The sequence below is a fragment of the Gossypium hirsutum genome, chromosome D10, assembly GCF_007990345.1.
Source record: "Gossypium hirsutum isolate 1008001.06 chromosome D10, Gossypium_hirsutum_v2.1, whole genome shotgun sequence".
Classification (NCBI taxonomy): Eukaryota; Viridiplantae; Streptophyta; class Magnoliopsida; order Malvales; family Malvaceae; genus Gossypium; species Gossypium hirsutum.
This window is the reverse complement of record NC_053446.1, coordinates 65,602,758-65,626,707: the sequence shown is the minus strand read 5'-3', so window position 1 is coordinate 65,626,707 and position 23,950 is coordinate 65,602,758. Positions and strand designations below refer to the sequence as shown.

Sequence of the window (23,950 nt, the reverse complement as noted above, 5' to 3'; positions counted from 1 at the left end):
ATAATCATATCTAATTTAATGGTGGTGGATAAATATGCAAATTTTATAAATTTTTTTCTTTTACCTTTTCTAGATGATCATCTCAACTTTATGAACTTATGGTTGAATTTATTTAATTGACTTTTTTTTAGTAATCAAAATTGAAATGACAATTTCAAAAGAATGAAAATTATACATATATTTAGGATTTGAAGACAATATGCTATTGAGTTTAGTATTTTAGGGGTTTAATTTTATTAATTCAATTTAATTTTTGGATAATATGTATAAATTATTAATTGGGTTTAGTTTTTGGGTATTGGATTTGGATATTATGAATAATAGGTTGAGCTTGGAATTTGAATTTATATATTTTAAAATTATAAATATAATTTAATATATTTTTTAAAGCTGGTTAATTTGATTTTCTCATTTCAAAATCGAAATCAATCTAGTTTAATTGTTTTACCACACCTCTCAAACTAAATTACAATCAGCCTGACAATATCGAAATTAACTAGTTCGGTTGGTTTAATCTATTTATTCAACTTTGCACACTCTTATCTGATACTAGAGGGTCTAAGAAGAAGTGAGATTTTATGCTTTAACTAATGCTAATAAATCGAGTGGTAAAGAACACAATACCACTTTAACAAAGTCTCGAGTTTGAGTCTTGTAAACCATGAAAACCGAGCTTTCCATAGTTCTCTTTCCTCTCTTTGAACTCATCCACTTTCCAACAATGAAAACCCAATAAATTTTCAAACTTTCTTATTTATTTTCATTAATTCCAAACATTTTCCCTTCTGATCAAATTATGTTTCTTCTCTTCAAAGAAAACTGTTTTCCATCAGTTTTTAACCATCCCAAAGAATCATCCTCTTTTTCTTTTTTTTTTTTTTCATTTATTTTACTGAACTTAGTGTTTAACTTTTGCCCACCACCTTCCATATATCTTGCTCTTTATTTAGCTTGTTCTCATCTTCTTCTTCTTCTTCTTCTTCTTCGTCTTCTTCTTCTTCTTCTTCTTCTTCTTCTTCACTTTATTGCCTTGGTTTTAGTACAAGTTCTAAAGTTGCAGATATGATATCTGGAAAAACTGTCTCAGACTCATCTTTTACGTTAGAATTGGTTGATAACAATGATTTTTATGCTTATAGGAAGAGCTCTAATGGTGCTAAAGGCCCTAATCATGAAAGGAAGAAAGGGATCCCATGGACTATTGAAGAACACAGGTGATTATTTTCCTCCATAAACTAGTTCAAAAATAACTTTAAAATTCTGGGTTTTTCTTATTTTTTATGTTGGTGATTAATTTTAGTCTTGAAAAGTTTGATGAACTTTTAGCTTAGGGTGACTTTAATCAGGTTTCTTGGTTTGCAAGCAATTTTTACTAGTTTCACAGTTCATTTAACCTAGAAGTTAATTTTTTTGTTTGTTAACATATGCTGTTAGTACTTATGGTATAGAATTCGAGATTTAATTTCTATACTTTAAACGTTGAAAATTTAATTATTTTATTTTTTTTAATTTAAAAATTTTGTTCCAATTCAGTAATTTCTCTTAAACTTGTCATCTCACCATATTAATTTATTTCCTATCAATCATGTACCATGTAATATTACGACAACTAGGGGAAGATACAAAGGGGTAGGCAAGGCTGTGACCCGTCAAGATTGAAAATTTATAATTATAACCCCTCTATAAATGATCAAATTCTAAATTAATGCAAGGAAAAATTATGCTTTGTTTCCCCAAATGAAAAATATTCTATTTAGTCTCTTCAAAAACGATAAAATAATAAATTAATACATAATAAAATATATATTTGATATCTCAAAAATTTATAATTCAAATTTAGCTCCCTTAAAAGAAATTTGGATTCACCCCTGATGACAGTTTAATCAAAATTTTAAGTTGATAAATTTTGACAAAAAATAGTTATGATTTTAATTACTGGACTGAGATTTTTAAATAAAAAAAAGTAAGAGGATTTAATTTTTCAACTTTTTAAGTATATGGACTAAATCTCAAAAATTTTCAAAGTATAAGGACTAACAACATATTTTAACCTAAAATTTTCTTTAATGTCTAACAATGAGGTTGCTTTGATTTAAAGGCTGTTTCTACTGGGGATTAAAAAGTATGGTAAAGGGGATTGGAGAAATATCTCAAGGAACTTCGTGGATTCCAAGACACCAACACAAGTTGCAAGCCATGCTCAAAAATACCAGAAGTGGAAGCTTTCAAGGGGGAAAGATGAGAAGAAACCAGGCATCCATGACGTTACAGTTCTCGATCTCACCGGCACAACTGTGTTTTCGGATGATCGTAAACCGCCTTCGGCAAACCAGTCTAACGTAGCATCGCAGCAAAAGCCGGCCAGTACGTCAAAAACAAGCCCTAATGATGGATCAGCTACGGTTTTCGGTTTGGTGAATGGCCAATATGTCAAGAGCAGGCTGTAATGTTGTATCCACGTCATTTTCAATCGTTTGATATATATACACTTTGAGTGTATGTAATGTAAAATATATGTTGCTGTTCGTGGTGCTACCCTCATAAACCACGTCGTAAATTGAGTTATGATATGTATATGGCAGTGATTTGTTTCTATCAAGGGTATGTGAATTGTACCATATATATATACCCAACGTTTAGCCTACTGGTCATAGATGCTATCCTCATAATTCATGTTGTAGATTCGAGTTATGATGTGTGTGTGACAGTGATTTGTTTCTATCAAAGGTATGTGAATTATACCATATATATATATATATAGAACATTTAGCCTACTGATCATAGGTGCTACTCTCATAATCCACGTCCTAAATTCAAGTTATGATGTGTGTGTGACAGTGATTTATTTCTATCAAAGATGTGTGAATTGTACCATATATATATCTGACTATTAGGTTCCGACCAAATATTTTTTGATTATGTTCTTCATTTAATTCGAGACATAAAACTTAAATAAAAAAAGAATATGGTCTATGGTTCCTTTTATTGGAAAATCATACAATTACGTTGATTCATTCTAGACTAAAATTACCCATAATTCCTCTTTGACCTTTAAATAGGAGGATAAATACACTTTAACGTACTCGAATCCACATCCCCTTGCATTGACAACAATGTCAATGTCAAAACTCAGTCAACAAAAAAAATGAAAGACATTAAAAAAATAAATGTTTAATTGTGTTAAATTTTGACCTTATTTAATTTTTTTAATAGTGCAAAGATTAAATTGATTCATTCAATAGTATAGGGACTAATTTGATAAATTATTTATTTAATAATGCAAAGATTTTATTAGAAATCTATTGATTGTTAATGTATCGTATTAAAACTATTTTAATATAATAAAATCTAAACAATTTTAAATTTTACATAAAAAATTTACATTTTTCAACTTATATGTTTATCCAAATAAACAAATAATTTACATATAATTTTTTCATTAAATTCCATGTTATAAAAAACTATCCATTAATTAAAATTAAAGGTTTTTATGTGCATTTATTAAAGAATAAGTTGTTATATACATTTCTTTTAACATTAATATCATTATAAGTTCTTATCATATCTGCTTTTCTTGATATAATGTTTAAAACTACCCATAGTCCCTTCCCAACCTTTAAATAGGAGGATAATACGCTTTAGCGCAATCGAACCCATATCTTCTTACACTAACAACAATACCGATACGAATCAAACTAAGACTCAATCGGTATAAAATCTTACATATGTAAAACAAATTAGTTAGACTTATTTTAACAAGCTTCTATATAGTTTATAGACATTTTTAATTTATTTTCTTTTAAAAGTTCATAAAATGACAAAAATGGCGATGGTTAAAGTTTGACAATAAAAAATTGTTTAATTAAGGATGCTGGTTTCTATTTTGATTATTTTAATTTTTTTAATTAAAATAATTATTTGATTTGATCATTACTATTAAACATTCAGTTAATCTTAGGGATTTCTCTATAATTAATTTAAAATATTTTTTATTTATTTATACATAGGTACACACGTGTTTATAATTTGCTACACGTATTTTAAAATAACTTCCACATAAAATTCAAACTGATATTTAACGTCAAAATTGATGTCTAAACTAATAGAAAGAACCGGTTAATATGATATTAATGCTTTTAAAAACTAAATTAGAGTATTAAAATTTCAGATAAAAATAATTATATAATTTAATATAAAAATCATAAAATATATACACAAATCATCATATCTAATTGAATGGTGCATAGCTCTATACTTTTTGTAATGGTGTTTTTTTCTTTTTTCTTTTAGGATTATCATTACAACTTTATGAAAATGTGATACAAAAATAACATAAAACACATAACACATACAAATAACCAAATATAATTAAATGGTGGTGGATAAATATACAAATTTTTTTCTTTCCCCTTTACAAGATAATCATCATATTTATGAAAAAAAATTAATGTAAAACAATATGTTTACATATAAATAAAAATGTCACCATTTTGGATTTTTTAATTAATTTTATATAAAAATATTATATAATTTATTTTATAAAAGAATGATTTTTAATCATTACTTAATAAAGCTATGATTGAATTTGTAATTTTTAATCATTACTTAATAAAGAATATTAAATTTATTGTAGCGAGTCAATATTCAATTATAATTTTTAATAGAGGTCAAAATATGATTTTTTTTATTGTATTAACATATTATTTCATAAATTTTAAAGGGATTATAAAGAAATTTTACCATCATTTGCGAGAGGTCAAAGCTCCTACCTGCCGCCTTAATATTGTTTTTGTCAGTTAATGAATATTAGGTGGAATGTAATAAACTCAATAATTTTTAAATCTAAAACATAACTCTCGTTTAGACATCTAACCCGATTCAACTCTAGATTTAACTGCTCAAAAATCTAAAGTATAAGACAAAAAATATATATATACCACTTTAAAAACTTCAATCCAATCCTAGGATGCCACCTTTCATAGCTTCCTTTTTCTCTTTCTTTCCCTTGAACTCATCCACTTGAAAACCTTTTTTTTTTCTTCAAATCTTCTTCTCATTATTTTCCTTAATTCTCTTCGACATTTCCCTTTTGATCCAAATTCCATTTCTTCTCTTCAAAGAAAACCCAATTTTCTCACTATTTCCATCAAATTTTAACCATTCTAAAGAATCATCTTTTTTTTTTCATTTATTTTACTCAACTTGTTCTTTCTTTAGCTTGTTTTTTCATCTTTTTTCTTCTTCACTTTATTGCCATGTTTTTAGGATATATATAAGTTCTAAAGTTCCAAGCTTTGCTTGTTATAACCTTCTTCAAACAATTTCAGCTTTGTTTTTATTATTGTTATATAAATAAATCAAAAAAGAAAGGAAAAAAAACCCAGATTTTCTTGCCTTGGTTCTTTTTCAAAATTCACTTGATTCTTTAAAAGATTAGTCTTTTTAGATTCTTTAGCAAAAAAGAAGAAAAAAAAAGTTTGATTCTTGATTCCCAAGTAAAATAATTCCGATTTTTAATGCTCTTTTTAAGCATCTAAATATTACTTCTTTCATCTCCAACGTGATCACTGTTTTCCCAACTTAAAATTTTCTTCTTTCTTTTCTTTTTGGTATGAATTTTTCAAGTATGGAAGCTTTATTTTCAACATCTTTTATGTCAAATATGGATTGGTTTCATCAAGAGAACCAAAATACATATTGGACTAAAGAAGAAAACAAAAGGTTTGAACATGCTTTAGCTATATATGGTGACGATGTACCTGATAGATGGATAAAAGTTGCAGAGATGATACCTGGTAAAACTGTTTTAGATGTTATTAAACAGTACAGGGAATTAGAAGAAGATGTTTCCGATATCGAAGCCGGTCGAATTCCGATCCCCGGTTATCCCACCTCATCTTTTACATTAGAATTGGTCGATAACCATGATTTTGATGGTTATAGGAAAAGACCTAATGGTGCTAAAGGCCATGATCATGAAAGGAAAAAAGGTGTCCCATGGACTGAAGATGAACACAGGTGATTGTTTTTAGTTCAAAATTCAGTTTAAAATTCTGGGTTTTTCTTATTTTTCATGTTGGTGATTGTTTGATTGATGAAATTTTAGCTTAGAATTACTTTAATCAGGTTTATTGTGTTGCAAGTAAACTTCAGGTAAAAAAATTTCTTCAATGTTTAACAATGGTTGCTTTGATGAATTTTGTTTGAAATTGGGGTTTTCTTATTTTTCATGTTGGTGATTGTCTGATTGATGGACTTTTAACTTAGGGTTACTTTAATCAGGTTTCTTGTGTCGCAAGTAAACTTGTAGGTAATTTTTTTTCTTTAATATCAAACAATGGTTGCTTTGATGAATTTAGATTAAAATTGTGGGTTTTTCTTATCTTTCATGTTGGTCATTGTCTGATTGATGAAATTTTGGCTTAGGGTTACTCTAATTAGGTTTCTTGTTTTGCAAGTAAACTTGTACTAACAATGGTTGCTTTGATTATGGCATTAAAGGAGGTTTCTAATGGGACTTGTAAAGTATGGTAAAGGGGATTGGAGAAATATTTCAAGGAACTTTGTGGTTTCAAAGACACCTACACAAGTTGCTAGCCATGCCCAAAAATATTACCAAAGGCAACTTCCAGGGGGAAAAGATAAGAGGAGACCGAGCATCCACGATATCACGGTTCTCAATCTCACTAGCACCACTACGTTTTCGGACCATCGTAAGGCTGTGTCTATAAACCAGTCTAATGTCCTTACATTGCAGCATAAGATAGCCAGTATGTCAAAAGCTGTAGGCCTTAATGGGTCGGTTACGGTTTTCGATTCGGGGAATGGAAACAGGTTTACATCGTCGCAGTACCAGGCTGCTCAAAATCTGTATGGTAATGCTTATCATGGAGCTCATATCAAACATCAAAGTTCAGTATTCTAAAACCCTTCACAACAGGATATGTAAGGCTGTTGTTGTTCTCTGTTGTACTCGAAAGTCGTCTCGGTTTTTCGAATCTAATAATGTTTGGGGTTCTTTCATGGTGTTAAAAAATGGTCTTATTGTTTCACAAGGATGAAAACAAATCATGTACTGTAAATTCGAAAATAAATACGCTATTCCGGTTCGCGAAAAACCGGCTATCTGGAGTACGAAAATAACATGTTAAACACTTAAATCTTTCATTTGTTCATAATTTTCATACAGGGTAATAAAAAGCCTTGTTGGGTCATCCATAGCTTGAAACCAAACCCTACGAGGCCACAAATCGAGACACGACCGGACACGTTCGAGGCCAAGATCGATGATTATCTGTGAATGGCATGGAACTGCAATGTCAAATTGTGATTTGGTCTTGAAAAAGGTGACTCAATGGGCACTCTCCCATTGGAAATTCCATGGTATCTAATTGCTTTGTGTTAGGGACCCCTTTCCGCCAATTTCACCTTTTCTTTATGGATTCAATATGGCCAACTTGACTCAGTCTTTGATTGCAATCACTTAGTAGAAGCTGAGTCTGCATTCCACTTAACTCAGCATCACATGCTTCAAATCTTCTACGGAATATATATACACATTATATATATGTTATTGATCAACTTTATATTGGTCCAATCCAAATTCGCCATTTTCTTTTGAGATTCCTCTTTCAGCCAACCCAACTGTCAATGCGTGTCAAAGATTGATTCATTCAACATAGTAGCTTCTTTATGTCCTTTTGTGCGCGGTCCTCGATTCTCTATTTTTCTTTCAAGTGTTGGTGTCGGACATTTATATCTAACGCAAATTTATACATACTAAAAGGTTGTAAAAGAAAAACTTACCCGTTTGGGGTGTAATCGAGCTTGGTAGAACTTGAAGACTAAAAAACTCGAGCGCAACTAAACATTTATTTTTAAGCTCGAGATTGGCTCGTGGTATAATTGAGCTTGATTATGTTCGTTTATCAATTTTGTACTCAAACCCAAACTCAAATTCGATTAAATTTTGGTTAATAATATATATTAAGGTAATATAAATTAAAATTAAAAAGTTCGATAAAATTCACGAATTATTCGAGCCGAATATTACTAGACTGGAATTCGATTCGAAAAATTCAAGCTCATCTCGGTAATTACCGAATCAGAAAACCTTTACTTGTTAACCAAAGGAAGGGGGGGGGACATCTAGCTTTGAAATTAGGCAGAATCTGATGTTTGACCTTTTTTCTCCTTGACCTTAAGAGTATTTTTTTTCCCTTATGGATAAAGGAAAGAATATTATTTACTTTTTCAGATTCTTCCTTATGGACTGGAACTGCTAATTTATTACTTTATTATGTGCTTAAACTTGTGCTAAATGATCCTGGAAATCAAGCAAAATTGCCTACTATTTACAATATATTCCATGATAAAAGAAAATTGTTAATCTTCTGATAAGAATCTGAGAAAATACTGTGTTTTAATTTAATACCTTCTTTATCTTTAAAAGAAATATTTATATTCCACATATATTTAAATTTAAATCGGTAGTGTTGGGGATTGATCCGTGTACGCAACGAACAGGAACGAAAAAGAGAAAAAGAAAATTGGACATACAAATATTTACATAGAAAAATCTCTCTCTGAAGAAGATAAAAAAGCATGGATAAATTAAGTTGGCTTTACTAAATGAACAAATAATCTGAAAGTATACAAGATAGAGATAACCAAAAATAGAAAATCTTGGATCCCGGGAAAACAAAGCTCTTTGGCTAAAACACGAAATTCCCTTAAACTCTCTCAAAAACTCTCTTAATCTTCTCTTAATCATAATGTGATAAAGATGTAAATTCTAGGGTTACTAAAAGAAGATATCCCTAGAATAATCAGAGTTGAACTGGAAAAAGATAGCCGAGCTTAACTAAGAGAAGAAACTTGGTTTAAATTGAATACACGCCGCCACATCGTGACGAGACATATCGCCTCGTTGGGACGTCGCCTGTCGCGTCGTCGTGCTCCTCCTCGTCGTGACGTCGATTTTGTTTCTTCTCTAGTTTATTCGAAAATGCAAAACACACCTCACAAATAATATGATAATCAAGAATTAATTCTAAGATTTGATTTTAAGAGGGAAAAATATACATATAATCGAACGATAAAAAGTAATGTAATACTTCTTACATGTTAATATGATTTACTTAAAAAAACATAAATCAAAGTATAATTTAAGATAAAACACTAATTCTTAAATTTTGATATCTTAAGTTTTACTCTTCAATTTTTCATTAAATCGAATAAATCGAAGTAATCAATGATAGAATAAATTAAAAATGATCAAATTATTTCCTTCTTGAAGTATGCCACTGAATAATCCTCAATTTTATTTCGAAGCATTGTCTTCACTAAATTTAAGTGATAGATCATATAATACTTACGTAAAAATCCTCTAAGACGACTACTCTACATAAAAGTTCGTAGCCTCCACTTGGCTAATTAATGTCCATTTGGCTAATCCACTCTTATCTCATAGGTAGAAAAATAGGCATTGAAATTGTGGGATTTACCACCCACCATTGCTACTTTTCATATGCATGCAATTAAAAATTGGATTTTATTTTCCTCATTAATCTAATAATAATTAAATAATTAATTAAAAATTGGTACTTAAATTTGACTCTTTTTCCTAATTTGGTATGTAATATATTTTTTGTTTGATTTGGTACTTATCAAACGTCTTTCAAATTACTCCGATGTAGCAAAAATAATTAATGTATGATCGAAATATGATAGATGATATGATATTTTTTTTATTTTATATGTTCAATTACTTTGAGTTTTATTTAATTAATTGATTATTTTATTAATTAAAATAATAAAATTTTTTTAATTTGGGGTTTTAAAAATATTTTTTTCCTATTTAATATTAATTCGTTAAGCATTCAATACCTATTTTTTTAACATGACTTTCCTCTAATACTAACAATATTTTTTGTGGCATAATAAAAATAATTTTAACACCGTTAATATTTTACGTAATTTGTATAACATTTAATAAATTTAGATACCAAATTAAGCCCAAAAATATAACAAAATTATAAACCCATCATTTTACAATTGAGTCCAAATAATATAGATTATTGCTAGTGCTACAACTATGATGAAATAGGTAAGTTAGTGCCCTACCCCATGTCACATTGCATGTAAAATCTATCATTTTCTATGCCCCCCAAAGAAAAGCTTTCTTTTAGGTGTTCAAAAGCTACAGATCAAGCATGATTATTTTCAATTTACTTTTACTTTTTTCACATAAAATGACAAAAACCATCTACTTTATATTTATATATGTTTTCTAAGCAAAAGAGACCTTTTTGCAAGTTGAATATGAAAGCACTCTATTTCCCCACTTTATTCAAAAAAGATTGATGAAACCCTTTTGAGAAGGTTAACGTTATATGCTTTCTTTTTGCCCAACTTTTTCTTCTTTTTAAATTACCCCATAAAGCAAAATATGGCAATCTTAAACTTTAACAACAACCCAATTATCAACCTTCTAAATACCCATGCAAATATGAGACCTACCTCTTTATATATATATATATATATGAAAATACTTATTAACCTCTAGTGACTGGATTCAATTAGTCCTTCTACTATTAAATTGTTCAATTCAATCCTCGTACAATTAGAATGAATTAGATAAAGTTAAATTGTAACTGAGTTAACACTTATTGTTTAAAAAAAATATTAACTCTATTGAAAATTTTTAATTGAAATTTATCTTTATTTGATTTTTTTTAAATATATAAGAGAGAGACTAATTTAATTCAGTTCCTATAATAGAGGGACCTACCAAGTAAATTCTCTCTCACACACACATACTAGATTATGGTATACTCACAATGCGGGTCACACTTCAATTGAAATGGAAAAGTAGTTTTGAGTTAAAATCTCGTATATTTTTTTAAATATAAAATGATATAAAAAAACCCCTCAAAAATTTTCAATTGAATTGATATTTGGTTGACTCGTATCACTAACTTAGTTAGATGCTTCAAATATAATGTAGATCAATTTTACTACTACATTAGCATGATGTATAAGTTTGCAAATCGATCCCTGCTTTTTATTTAAATGATGATGTTTGGTTTTAGTACTCTCTTTTTTGTCGTCAGATCTCACACATGATGTTAAAGTGGAGTTTGATGCTATCACTTTGGTACAAATTTTATTATAATTTTTTGGATATTGGCATAATATTTTTTTAATATTGTAAAGCAAGAGATAGATTTAGTGTTACAGTGTACATTAGATTAGGCTTCTTTATTGGAAGGACATCAATTTGGGGTCACGAGGGATTTTGTTTTAGTTTTTTTATCAATGTGGGATAAAAATATAGTTCACACACCCTTATTTTTTTTAAAAAATTAATATTTTAGATAAAAGAAACAATTGGTTAAAATATGGCGTAAGTCTCCATACTCTTCGAAAATTTAAAATTTAGTTTTTATACTTTTATTTATATGAATTTAGTCCTTTACTTTTTCATATTTCAAAATTCAGGTCCAACTGTTAACACTATTAAATTTCTTTTGTTAAATTTGCTGGTGTATCATTTTGAAATAAACAAAAGTACTCACTTGGTAACCATATAATTTTTTTAAAAAATTGATGTTGTAATGAACTTGAATTTAAGGAAAAAATTTTAACGGTATTAACAATTGAACTTGAATTTTAAAATCTAAAAATTAGAGGGACTGGATTTTAAAATTTCAAATAGTATAGGGACTTATGGTATCTTTTAACCAAAATGATTTCTTATAGTTGTTGAAATCATACTAGATCCGCCGCTACATTAGTTTGGAGTAAGGGAGAGAATTGATTGACCTATGAATCGGTATGAAACGAGATAAAGTTTTAATAATTTATTTAATTAAAACTGATCGAATCGGTAACTAATTGCCGAATTGATTTTAGCATTGATCTGGTTTCAAAAACCATGTTATTCCACGTTAACTTGTCAATGTTTAAATTATAATTTTATGAGATAAATATCAATTTTATATATGAACTTTTAATTTGGTGAAATTATACACATGAAACTTGAATTGTGGTTCATATGTATACATGAAACCTTGATACTGATTCAATTGTAGACATTTAAAGAAATGAATATGTACACTTATTTTCATATTGGATTAATATAATAGCTTGTGCATGCAATATATTAACGTACAATTATACTAATTTAATGGTGTTAGTGATTTCTAAAAATTGAATCAAATCAAATTTTCATGTATAAAATCGTACAAAATCAAAATTCATGTACAATATTACACATTAAATCAAAGTTCACGTATATTTCTAATATTCATCCCTAAATTTATTTGAGTGAATGTCACTCTTTCACTATTTAGAATTTTTTTTAAGAAAATAAAAAGGCAAATTCATACCCATCAAGAAATATAGCAATTGAATTGCGAATAAATTCGAGGTTGGAAGTTTTCAAGTCGAATCATTTTAAATTCGAATTAATTCAAGTTTTAATTATTTTAGGTGTGAGTTAGTTTTGAATTTAACTCGATTTTGAGTTTGGATAAATTTAAATTTAGGTAATTATATTTTTATGATTAAGCTGTTAAATCAAGTTTAAATTTAAGCTGAGTAGATTGAATTTTTGACACACTCGAAGTTACACTTACATGATTTATGCTTAATTGTAACAATTCTAGTAATTCTTGGCTGCTAGAAATACTTTGTCAACCAACTGTCTGTTGGATTAAGTAATAAAAAGTTCGATGTTTTTTAAATAAAATTTTAAATTCAAATCTTATGAATAGAAAAGAAAATAACACTAAAAAACATTATCTCGATTTAACTGTCCAACCCGGCTCTACTTTAAATTTAATTGAGATAATCATAATTATCGAACATCAAAGGTTTTAGATCCCAAAAAAAAAAAAAAAAAAAAAAAGGGGAAGCTACTTCTAGAATGGGTCCTGAAAGTGAAAATGGTATGATCTAGAATCTGTCCTGAACTGTCAGTATCTAGAAAACTTTAAGGCCCAAACCGGCTATAAATTGTATGGGTGTTATTGATCAGATATTTAGACCACCAAAACCCTTTTTAAAAGAATTTTAAAAAATAAATTATTTGGATACGAATTTGAGGTCCCTGTATTTAGAATTGAATTACATTTTATTTCTTTTACTCAAAAAAAAAATAGAAAATTTAGTGTTTGTGCATTAGATCAAAGAGCAAACTGATCTTTTTGTTAAAATTCCATTCAGGTTTATGGTTAAAAAATGATTATTGTATGTCAACATGAAATACATATGACACACCATGTCAATTTTTAACAATACTAATGGATGAAAACTTTAATAGAAAGGACCAATCTGTTCTTTAATCTAATCTATAAGGACTAATTTACCTATTTTTTGAGTAGAGGCCTCCATGATACTTTTATTGATACGAGTATATTCAATTTTTTAAATTTTCTCTTTCTATTTTGGCGATCGATAGAGAATTATATTCTTATTTTTGAATATGTATCGGACATGAGTATTCCAAGTCAAACAAAAAAAAATCATATTTTGCTATCCTTTGTTATATACTCAAGTACATTCTTCTTTTATTTTCTACATTGTGGAAAAAGGATGAAAATGACAATTAAAGAGAAAATAGAGGTCAATTTTGATACAATATATACACACCACTTTACAATAAGTACATTTTTTTTCTGGTCCTCAAATCCAAGGTCCCATAAATTATTCCTCTTACTACCTGTGCTTAATTGAAAACTTTCAAGATAATGATAATAATTTGGGTATGTTTATGGTAAAAATATTATGGAGGTCCTTGTACAATAAGATAGATTGCATTTTGTCCTCTTTATTAAGAAAAAAATAAATAGATTAATCATTCTACATTAAATTAAAGAACAAACTAATGCTTCTTCTTCTGTTAAAATATATAAATATTTATTTATATTTATAATATATATAATGTTTCATTCTCTATATAGCAATAAGTAATAATGTTATATATTTTATTTTATATAATATAATAAATATTTATTTAATCATAAAAAATTATATATTGAAATGGATAAATATGAGTGGGTCAAGTCAGGTTTGAAACTGAACTTTTCAATTCAGGTTGAACTTCATTAAAAATTATTTTCATATTCAGATTAAACTAAGCTTAGATAATGATAAAAAATATTGATAATCTACTTAAACCCGACTTCATCGATGGATAAATATATTGTCATTATTATTGTTCTTTTTAAGTTTAAATTCCCCCATCATCAAATTAATAATATAGGTGGGCATGTCCTATATAGTATAAAGATAACTTTTATTACCCATAGGGATGATAATTGAGCGGGATAAGGGCAAAAGTTGTCAAATCCACTATCATTCTACAGTTGTCATGCTATATTCTATCACCCATCCCGTTTCACTATGAATGTATAATAACGAAAACCACTATCACTTCCATGAATATTAGATACATTCATTTCGATTGTTTCACTTCACTTTATTTTTTGTGAATTTTTTTTAATATTTTCAATCTTTTTAAAGGCAGGTAAATATTTAAACATAATTTTTTTAAAATTAAACATAAAACACGTATTTTTCATGACACTTTTTACATTTTTACCATTTTAATAGTTATAAATATAAATGTAAAATGATAGTTTCATATAGTGGGATGGGACATGCAAATATTATAATCGCTCCACATCCATTGTCCTAAAAGAATCCTCTGTGCCTTGAACTATGTCCACCTTTTAAAAAAAAAATCTACTTCATTCAGAGTGGATAAGTTTAAAATCTATTAAGCGGTTCAGGTTTTGTCATCCTTAATCACCAATGCTGGTTCGATGGAATAAGAATGAGTAAAAGTACTATAGAGGCCCTTGCACTAAGAGTACTCCGGTTGCATTCTTTCCCATTTACTCAAAAAATAAGAAAATTAGTTTAGATATATTAGATCAAAGAGCAAATTGGTCTCTCTGTTAAAAATTTCATCCATTTCTACTATTAAAAATTGGTATGACTGACAAAATAACTAAATAGCTACACGTACCTTATACTGACATGCATGAACTAGTTTTTAATAGTAGAAATGGATAAAATTTTTAATAAAATGATCAGTTTGCTCTTTGATCTAATATATATGAACTAATTTATCTATTTTTTTTAGTAAAAATGGTAAAATACAATGCGACTCCTAATACAATTATCTCCATGGTATTTTTACCAATGGTAAAGCGTTTGATATCCCAAAATAAAAACTTTTGTTCGAATCTTGTGAATAAAGTGGGAAACACTTTACCCTAGTTTAAATTCCAACCCAACTTAACTACAAATTCAATATCGAAAGCTGTCATACCAAACAACAACAAAACTTTATTTAGAAAACTTATTTGAATTATTCCAAGCAATCAAAAATCCTTAGCAAGAGTATACCTTTTTAATTGAACATTTCCAACTTCTGCCACTATTAAAAAGTTATTCATTTAAGATTAAATATGCATAATCAAAAGTACAATTATATCAGTAAAAAGCTTAATCCCTAAGCTACTTATCCATGGTAGCCCACTAAGCAAATGCTTTTTTTTTCTACCAAAACACAAATCTTATTACAAAGACAAAGTCGAGGAATGAAATCGAAAAAAAAAACCCGAAAATATCAAACTGAAACCCTCTAAACCGTAAAGGTACATAATCTGTATAAACAGAAAAATCGGACGTGCGAAAAAAGGGTTTGTATTTACAGCACCGGATCCCAAGGAATGACAGTATCTGGAAAATCTGTTCTTGGTCCAGCTAGGGAGTAATAGGCTAGTATATGAGCCGGATGTTCAACCACGACTGGTTCTCCGACTTGATTAGTCATAATGACTCGTCTTGCAGGAATCAGTTCGATGTTCCAAAATGGACGTGCCATGGCTAATAGATCGCGACCGGCTGGTGATGCTCGATATCCTTGCACCCATAAGTACCTCAAAGAGGGTAACCGCACCACGGCTTGTGCTATTGCTTGCTCGCTAAAGCAGCAACCCCTCATTTCGAGTTTCACTAAGCTAGGACATCCACGGGAGAATGCCAAAAGCCCGGCATCTGACTCCCCGACATATCCTAAAAGCATCCATCTAACGTTAGGGCTATATTTCCCGATATAACTGAGGCCTACATCAGTCAAACCACCAGCTCGGAGATACAAAGCGAATCTTCTAAGCTTTTCACAGCCTCTCAATAGTGCTCGTACTCCATTGTCAAGAGGCAAATCTGTTATCCTTTCTTCTCGGTCAAGTAAGACGAGACGAAAATCACAGAGATTTTTGGAGTATGTCCCGAGGGATTCCAATGATGCATTCGTGATATCAGATACATAAACGGCTATATATTTCAGCTCAAGGCATCCTTGAGCTAAAGCCGTTAGTCCTCGTTGTGAAACCAGACCTTCTTCATCACCCATTCCTTGCTCATCTGCACCTCGCTCGATTCTAAGCCTCGTTAGTTTCTTACAACTTTGAGCAAGAACTTCTAGTCCTCTATCTCCAATAACATTCCTCGTCTGTTCATCCAGAAAATATATTCGATAAGACATGATTGAAAACTACAATGACAAATAATGTCCTAGAATATTTCTCGGAATTTCAGCATTTTGCAGTGTCTCAAGAGTTGCAATTACACGAAAGCGATGCAGCAAAATATTAAAAAATTATAGGTTTGCAGTTTTACCTCGAGAACTTCTAAGTTGGGGCATCGTTGAATCAACAAGCAGTGATCTTCAGTGTCGAGTAATGCATAGAGGAGGTCCAACTTTTTAAGCAACGATGCAAAAGGAAACACGATCGGCATTTCGTTCTTCCCCATGTATGTTAAACCCAAACGGCAAAGCCTTGGGGGGAATCTTACGGCATTATACCTCTCCGATTGTTCATTGAAAGAACCACCACAGAATTCTTCTAAAGCGGCAGCAGCACGAAAGAAGCCAGCAAGATTCAGAATTTCACAATCACTAATTTTCACCGAGGTCAAGTTGGGACAATTTCTGGCAATCCGCTCAAGGTCATCGAAACTCACTTGGGCTAGATCGGTCATGTAAAAGTTTAAAGTCTCGAGAACAGAGTTTTTTACCGCAATCTCGTGAAGCCATCGACCATCTTTCTCGACAATTGAACTCTCTTCAAGAAACAAGGTTCTTAGTTGCCTGCAGAAACAAATCAAGACTTCAGTCATAAACAAGGAATTTTTACTTCTTTCAAATGGCTATGAAGCAATTATATGGACCTTGCTGGTTCATCTTAAGATTCTAAGGAGAATTATTTGGTTTATTTTGAGTTACTTTTTTAGACTCCAAAAACAAAGTTGAAAGGGTGACATGTGATGGTTGGATGTAGTAAAAAATTTAAAATTTTAATATATAAAAAAAAACTCAGAGGACCAAATAGCAAACCATATATTAAATAGCTAAGAGACCCTTTTTACTTTGTGAAATCTCAACTCTAACTATGGACTACCACACATGCATTCTATAAATGAACCATTAATTGTTCAATCAAGTAAAAGGTCAACCATTGCTGTCAGCATCCTATAACTTACGCTAAAGTGCCTTGTGCAACCGCAATACCTCATAAAGATACATGGCATTGTATGGCAAAGCTCTAATCAACTTCAAGCATTTAAAACAAGAAAAAGAAGAAGCAATCTTCATACTCATTTCCTATTTATTCAATAAGAGAACCAATAAAACTTCAAGCAAGGTTTAAGAAAGGACTAGTTTAATCTTTGATATGACGTACAAAGACTAATTTACCACTTTTTGAGTAAAGAAGACAAAATGCAATCTAACTCCTAGTACAACGGCCTCTTTTACCATTCAAGCAACTTTAAACTCTGCCATTCTTCGGCACATATAAAATATCAATGATTCACATGATGAGGCAATCGTTTGATACTCATTTCCTACGTTATTCAAACTCGGGTATGTGTGAGATACAAGTACGTATCCTATACGGGTATAGTTGAATTTTTCTAAATATTTCAATGTATTTGGAGAATCTTAGGAGGTCATATCCTTATAAAATGAAGAGTAAAAGTAAAATAACTCATGTTACATCAGTAAATTTGATTGTTACACATTGAAAAAGAAAGATCTAACCTAATTTTCAAAAAAAAAGAAAAAAAAATCAGCTGGCTTGCATATAAGTCTATTAAAACCCTTCAACTACAAACAACCCAAATAGTTCCTCCAATTCAAGTCAATCTATCTCAAGCCAACCTTGAAGTCTTGAAGACCCAAGTAATTGAAAGTGGTTAAATCAATCCTTTTTTCTACACTTTCCCACTCAGGCAAGCCATATTCTTCTATTAAAGATGCCCCCATCCCTTACTAGATCTATCAAACACAAAGAAATGCAGAGATACCAATTCAATTAAATTCCAGAATATGGATTCAAAGCGGGATCTAGCAGTTCGTTGGATCAAATTCAATAACATTGAATTAAAGAATGAACTGAATAGCACTTAATAAGCAAAATTAACACTGTCGAATTGAAAACCATTAAAAAAAACTGAAAGTGAAAATTACCGGCACATGCTTCCAATGAGGAAGAGTCCATCAGTGGAGAAACCAGAGCACTTATCAAGCTTCAAACCCTGTAAAACGTTCCCTCTAGACCGAGCTAAAATTTCGAGATCCGTATCTTTAACAATCATCCTTCTAAAATGAACCGATTTCAAGAAATTGAAGTTCTCTGCTATTTCAAACACCCATGGAGTCACGTACCCTCCCCAATCTTCAGGTATTAAATTGAACATCGCCGCCCGTGGCTTTCCTTTCAGTTCCAACGACTCCAAGTGCGGGAAACGCCTCCGTAACCGATCGGTAGTCGTCGTGTAACAAAACGCTATAGTTATATGCTTACGTGTCAACGCGTCGTGTTCGTACAAACGCCGGCAAACAAGCGAAACGGCTGCACGGTCTCTTGCGTCTTGTATGTACGGTAACACACAGACCAATACGACGTCGGACATACCGGTAAAAGGAACCGTTCTTCGCCGTTGGTTATCATTTTCCTCCATCCAATAATCAAATCGGAATAAAATAAGACCGAACCCGGTTTTCTTTTCTTGGAACAAAAGAAAAAAAAACGAGAAATAAGCAAGAAAACGGTTTTCCTTCGAACCTTTCTTTTTATAGTCGCCGAAGTAGAAGAAAACAACCGGCGGTATGATCCGAAACGGAACGGGATAGGTCCAGTAATGAAACGAACCGAGTCGGGTATGAACTGGATCGAGAAGACATAGTAGAGAAGAAGAAGACGAAGAGAGATCGCACACAGAAAAAAATTGAAGAAAAGCTGTGAAAAAGCTTTGTAGTAGAATGAAGCTAAGAGAATAAATGAACGGTCGAGATTGGTTTGAAAGATAAGATCTGACGATTGATAATGAAAGTAGTAGATCAAGCTCGGCTCTATAATTTAAAATTAGAAGAAATAAATGAAAGTGACGGAATAATATAATATAATGGATTTAATATAGATGTAATAATTTGGGTGGAATATGACGTGGGAGTAATTGATTGGTTAATTTAACTGTATTATAGTACTTTTTAGTGCAGTAGATTCCTGCTATCTTATGGGACAAATCTATAACGGTAAGAAAAAGTTGATGTAAGAATTTTTTTTTAGATAAATGTAAAATCTTGTTTGATTAATTAAATTATTTACTGTTTTAAGTTTAAAAGGTTTTACATATTTTTTTTGAATTAAAAAATTAACTCATGTGATTGCCATCATAAAGCTTTTTTTATTTTTTTTCAATAAAATCAACTTATTTTGTTTTTTCTAAAATATTTAATACGGGCCGAACATTAAGTTTCTTGAAATTAAAATTTTATCATTGTATTAAAAGTTAACGTGCAGTTCGATCATTTACTAGCGTTGTATTCGATTCAATAGTTACATTGAATTGCGACTAATCAGACATTGAGTTAAGTCAAATCTGTAATTAGAAAACAAAACTTCCCAACATTATTTTCTCCGTCTATAGAACTTGAATCCCGAGAAGTCTTTCTTTAGAACATAATCTCAACTTTTAATTTCTCTTTAATCTTTGATCCATAGCTTTTAGAATTTAGATAGAATTGTGTGGATAAAAGAATATGTAAATAAAATAATATGAATTAAAAATTATATTAAAAATAATAAAATAAACTAAATTTGGAATAAGAATAAATAAAGTAAGCATTGCCATATCTTTGAGTTAATTTAGTGGGAAAATTTTTAACTTTATAAAAGTATTAACCTAAATTGTTCACTTTTAATAAATTCTTAATTTAGAATTTTTTTTTATAAAAAAATTCCTTTCTTACTATTATTTTCTTGTATTTTTAATATCAATAATTACTTTGATGGAAGTTCTAGTATTTAATTATATATAAAAAATGATAAACTAATTATTATATAAAAACAACCAATTTTGAAAATAATTTCAAAATGTTTTTAATTATAGTACATAATAATTATGGCAAAGTGGAGCCAATATATTTTAATAAATTTCCTAATAATTTATTTAATGTTTGAAACAGAGTTCTTTCTTTGTTTTCTTTAAGACAAAGATGTCCACTCAAGACTTACAATATTTATTTTACCATTTTATTAATAATTTATTTAAAATAAAATAAACCAAGTGGGAAATCAAAGATGTCCTATCATGTCTAAAATGGTTCCACTACTTTCCATAAAGCAAAATGATTTTGTTTGCATTTTTCTATTTGTTTATACTATTTTAACTATAAAAAAATTTTGAAGGGTTAATTATGCTTTCAGTCCCTATATTATTAGCATATTTAAAATTTAATATCTTTACTTTTACTTTCAGGAATTTAATCATTCTACTCTTGCTTTTGATAACTTGATTTGAAACTCAACTGATATCACAGTTAAAGGACTTCTGCTAAATTGGATCATGCGTCATTTAAAAAAGTTACTCTCGTGAGTAATTTTAAACCACATAGAAGACATGTAGAGAGAAAAAAAATTGACGTTCACTTTGTTGTTTCGAATCAATACTGAAAACCGTTGCAACCCAAATTTAGATTCGAAAAACCTTCCTAATCTAGATTCAACATTTTTATTTTGCTTATTTAACTCTCCACGTGTGCAATATTGGTCACGTGAGTAATTTTTTTATCTTAAAATGTTACATAATTTAATTTAACAAAAATTCTTTGATGTTATTATAGATTGTATTTTAATTATTAAATCGAAAGAATATAGATTCGAAAATAGAATTCAAACAAAGTTAAGGCCTAAAAATTGCAACTATACCATTTTGAACCAAAAAAAAGTGATATTTATCTTTATATTCTTTTACCATCCAAAATAATTTATTAGTTATTATTATTCCAAAAACAGCTAAAAAGATTATTTGTTTACATCCTTAGGATCCTAAATTATCACCAATGATTGATTATTTGGGGGAAAAAAATTACTTCCCAATTTCCAAATCATCATGGGACAATTTTATGCTAAACCTATTAATATATTAATCATTTGCTAAATTAGGGTTATATGCCAAAAAAAAATCAAGTGGGTCATATTCTTTAAATTTAGAGAAATAAGTTGATTTTAGAGAGTGTAGGTAAAAGTATGTCTAGATGGGCGCATTTTGTCTCAGCCTTAACCCTTAAAACAAAAATCCCTAAATTTTTTTTTATCAAGGATAAAAAAAGAAAGAAAAGAAAGCACGTCTAGTTGGGCATGCTTTCCTACTAACTAAGAGGAAAGTGCGCTAAGCTAAATACGTTTTTTTCTCAATCCTAAACCCTAAAACAAAAATTCCTAAAAACCTTTTTCGTCGAGGAGAAAGTAAGGAAAAGAAAGCGTGTCCAGCTGAGCGTGCTTTCCTCCCAACTAAGAGGAAAATGTGCTCAGTTAGACACGCTTTTCACACATCGACCTATTTTCTTAAATTAAAAAAAACTTATTTTACCAAAAAAAATCGTCATATATATCTAATTTGACCTTATTCATTTAATATTATTTTGGAAAATAATTTTAAACACTTATTATTTAAATAAATAATTTATTTTTTATAATACTCAAGTAAAGTAGTAAAGTAAAAAGAGAATAGTGTCACATCCCAATCAGATCCAAAAAGTTGAAATAGGAAAGATACTTTTGGTAGCCGATAATCATAAAAAGGCCAAATTTGCGGCAATATTTTTTATTTAACTTGCATTAATTTCAAAGCTTTGCTTAATAATTATTTAAAGTTAAAATATAGTACCAGTTTGGTATTAAATCTAATAATTAATCATTTAGTCAAAATCCTTTATATGTTAATTAAAAATATTGCTAAATCTAATTTATTTCAATATTATGATTTATCTCAGCTGATATCGATTTATTTCAATATTTTGTCAAATGTTGAAAGCTCATACATCATAATGATAAAATAATCTGAATTCATCGAGTTCAAATTTGATTCGGTTTTGTAAAGATTTATTCTTTCTCAAATCAAGTTCGAGGATGAGAATGATGAGTTTTTAATTAACTTTTTTTTAATTGGGTTGAATTTATATCAACCCCGCACACTTTCGTAAAAAAAGATATTAACATATTCTTATTTTAATTCTGTACTATTTTGAAATAAATATTTATTTAATCTTGTAAAAAATAATATAAATATGTGTAATATTTCGAGACAAGTCAGATTAAAGTTGGAAATTTTTCTTCTTTTAAGGTCAAAGTTTGATGTTGGACTAGGGAACGAGACATAAAAATCAAGTCGGGTCAAGATGTGCAAAAAAAGCCACTCACCTTGCTTCATTATCATTCCTACTCATCCGACTATACTGAAATTACAATAAATATAAATTGTTGTTCAAATTTTTATAAAAAATTAACACGATTTTTTTTGAAGTTATAAATACAAATGCAATTGTAAATAGAAATTTACAAATTCGAATTCTTATTATTAAATTCTTTTACTATAATCATAAGCGTTCTCCTCCAATTTACAATCGAACAGAAAGACTCTAAAATTTGAACCCAATCCATATACCCGAGAAAAAAAGTCGGCTCTATTTCTTCTAGCCATCTATTAGTATTTTTATCAAAATTAACTATTATAAAGTACGATCTTATCATTATAAATTTAAATAAACTAAAATTATAAAGTGGAATTCGATTTTTTTTTCAATCTTATCATAATTTGATATGGATCATACAAATTTCTACATTATTTACTTTCTATTTTTAATTTTTAATTTATAATATATATATATATAAAGAATAATTATTTATAAAAAAACAAGAGCAGTGTGACAAAAGTTAACTGATGGCAGTTGGCAAGATCATATGACAGCTGGATTGTAAATAGTGGTTGGGGGCTGCATAAAAGTCAATATTAAACACTGTATGACGTGGCAGCTGCTCATGAGGTCATGTGATAATCATGTGACGACTTTATGTTAAAAGGTCTAATTTTGATTTTAGTCCCTCAAGTTTAATTTGACTTGATTTGGCATCTATACTTTTATAATATTATAAGTCCAAATCGATAATTAAGTATTGAATTGACATATAGTCTAGGTTAAAATATGTTATAGTCCCTATTTATCATATTTCAAAATTCAAGTCAAACTATTAACACTATTATTTTTTTGTTAAATTTATTGGTGTGACATCTGAAAATAGAAAAAAAAATCCACTTGATAGCCGTGTAATTTAAAAAATGACGTTGTAAGAATTTAACAAAAAATTTAACAATATTAACAGTTTGATCTATTATTGATTGTACGATCTAATGAAAATATATAAAAATGTTTATGTCGTCGCTTAAACGGCAACATCTAACTTTATAAAAGTACATGATCAAATTATGTCAAAATTAAAATAGAGAGATTAAATCTTAAAGTTTAACCTAATATAGGGACTAAATCCAAAGTTTAGACCATGTTAAATTACGTACGTAGAGGGTA

The 23,950-nt window shown here is 29.3% G+C and overlaps 3 protein-coding genes across 3 annotated transcripts; 2 read left to right on the top strand and 1 right to left on the bottom strand.

Moving 5' to 3' along the window:
- The first annotated feature begins 207 nt into the window (after positions 1-207).
- On the top strand, positions 208-2,642 carry LOC107935420 (transcription factor DIVARICATA). The gene is made up of 2 exons (XM_016868028.2): positions 208-1,214; positions 2,099-2,642. Exons 1-2 carry the CDS (start codon positions 1,063-1,065, stop codon positions 2,445-2,447), a joined length of 501 nt encoding a protein of 166 aa, XP_016723517.2. The 5' UTR covers positions 208-1,062; the 3' UTR covers positions 2,448-2,642.
- Positions 2,643-4,957: 2,315 nt separating this feature from the next.
- On the top strand, positions 4,958-7,140 carry LOC107935417 (transcription factor DIVARICATA). The gene is made up of 2 exons (XM_016868024.2): positions 4,958-6,018; positions 6,502-7,140. The coding sequence occupies exons 1-2, from the start codon at positions 5,612-5,614 to the stop codon at positions 6,923-6,925; spliced, it is 831 nt and encodes a 276-aa protein (XP_016723513.1). The 5' UTR covers positions 4,958-5,611; the 3' UTR covers positions 6,926-7,140.
- Positions 7,141-15,452: 8,312 nt separating this feature from the next.
- Positions 15,453-19,335, bottom strand: LOC107935475 (coronatine-insensitive protein 1). The gene is made up of 3 exons (XM_016868092.2): positions 18,551-19,335; positions 16,699-17,170; positions 15,453-16,531 (listed from the first exon to the last, which is right to left on the bottom strand). Exons 1-3 carry the CDS (start codon positions 19,042-19,044, stop codon positions 15,725-15,727), a joined length of 1,773 nt encoding a protein of 590 aa, XP_016723581.2. The 5' UTR covers positions 19,045-19,335; the 3' UTR covers positions 15,453-15,724.
- Positions 19,336-23,950: the final 4,615 nt, after the last annotated feature.

Bases quoted from the DNA above. Each gene is read 5' to 3' on its own strand.
- LOC107935420 (XM_016868028.2), top strand. From the start codon at position 1,063: ATGATATCTGGAAAAACTGTCTCAGACTCATCTTTTACGTTAGAATTG. The intron at 1,215-2,098 runs GTGATTATTTTC...TTTGATTTAAAG, and splicing joins TGGACTATTGAAGAACACAG to GCTGTTTCTACTGGGGATTA.
- LOC107935417 (XM_016868024.2), top strand. From the start codon at position 5,612: ATGAATTTTTCAAGTATGGAAGCTTTATTTTCAACATCTTTTATGTCA. The intron at 6,019-6,501 runs GTGATTGTTTTT...ATGGCATTAAAG, and splicing joins TGGACTGAAGATGAACACAG to GAGGTTTCTAATGGGACTTG.
- LOC107935475 (XM_016868092.2), bottom strand. From the start codon at position 19,044: ATGGAGGAAAATGATAACCAACGGCGAAGAACGGTTCCTTTTACCGGT. The intron at 17,171-18,550 runs GTAATTTTCACT...TTGTTTCTGCAG, and splicing joins CTCATTGGAAGCATGTGCCG to GCAACTAAGAACCTTGTTTC. The intron at 16,532-16,698 runs GTAAAACTGCAA...CTGGATGAACAG, and splicing joins CCAACTTAGAAGTTCTCGAG to ACGAGGAATGTTATTGGAGA.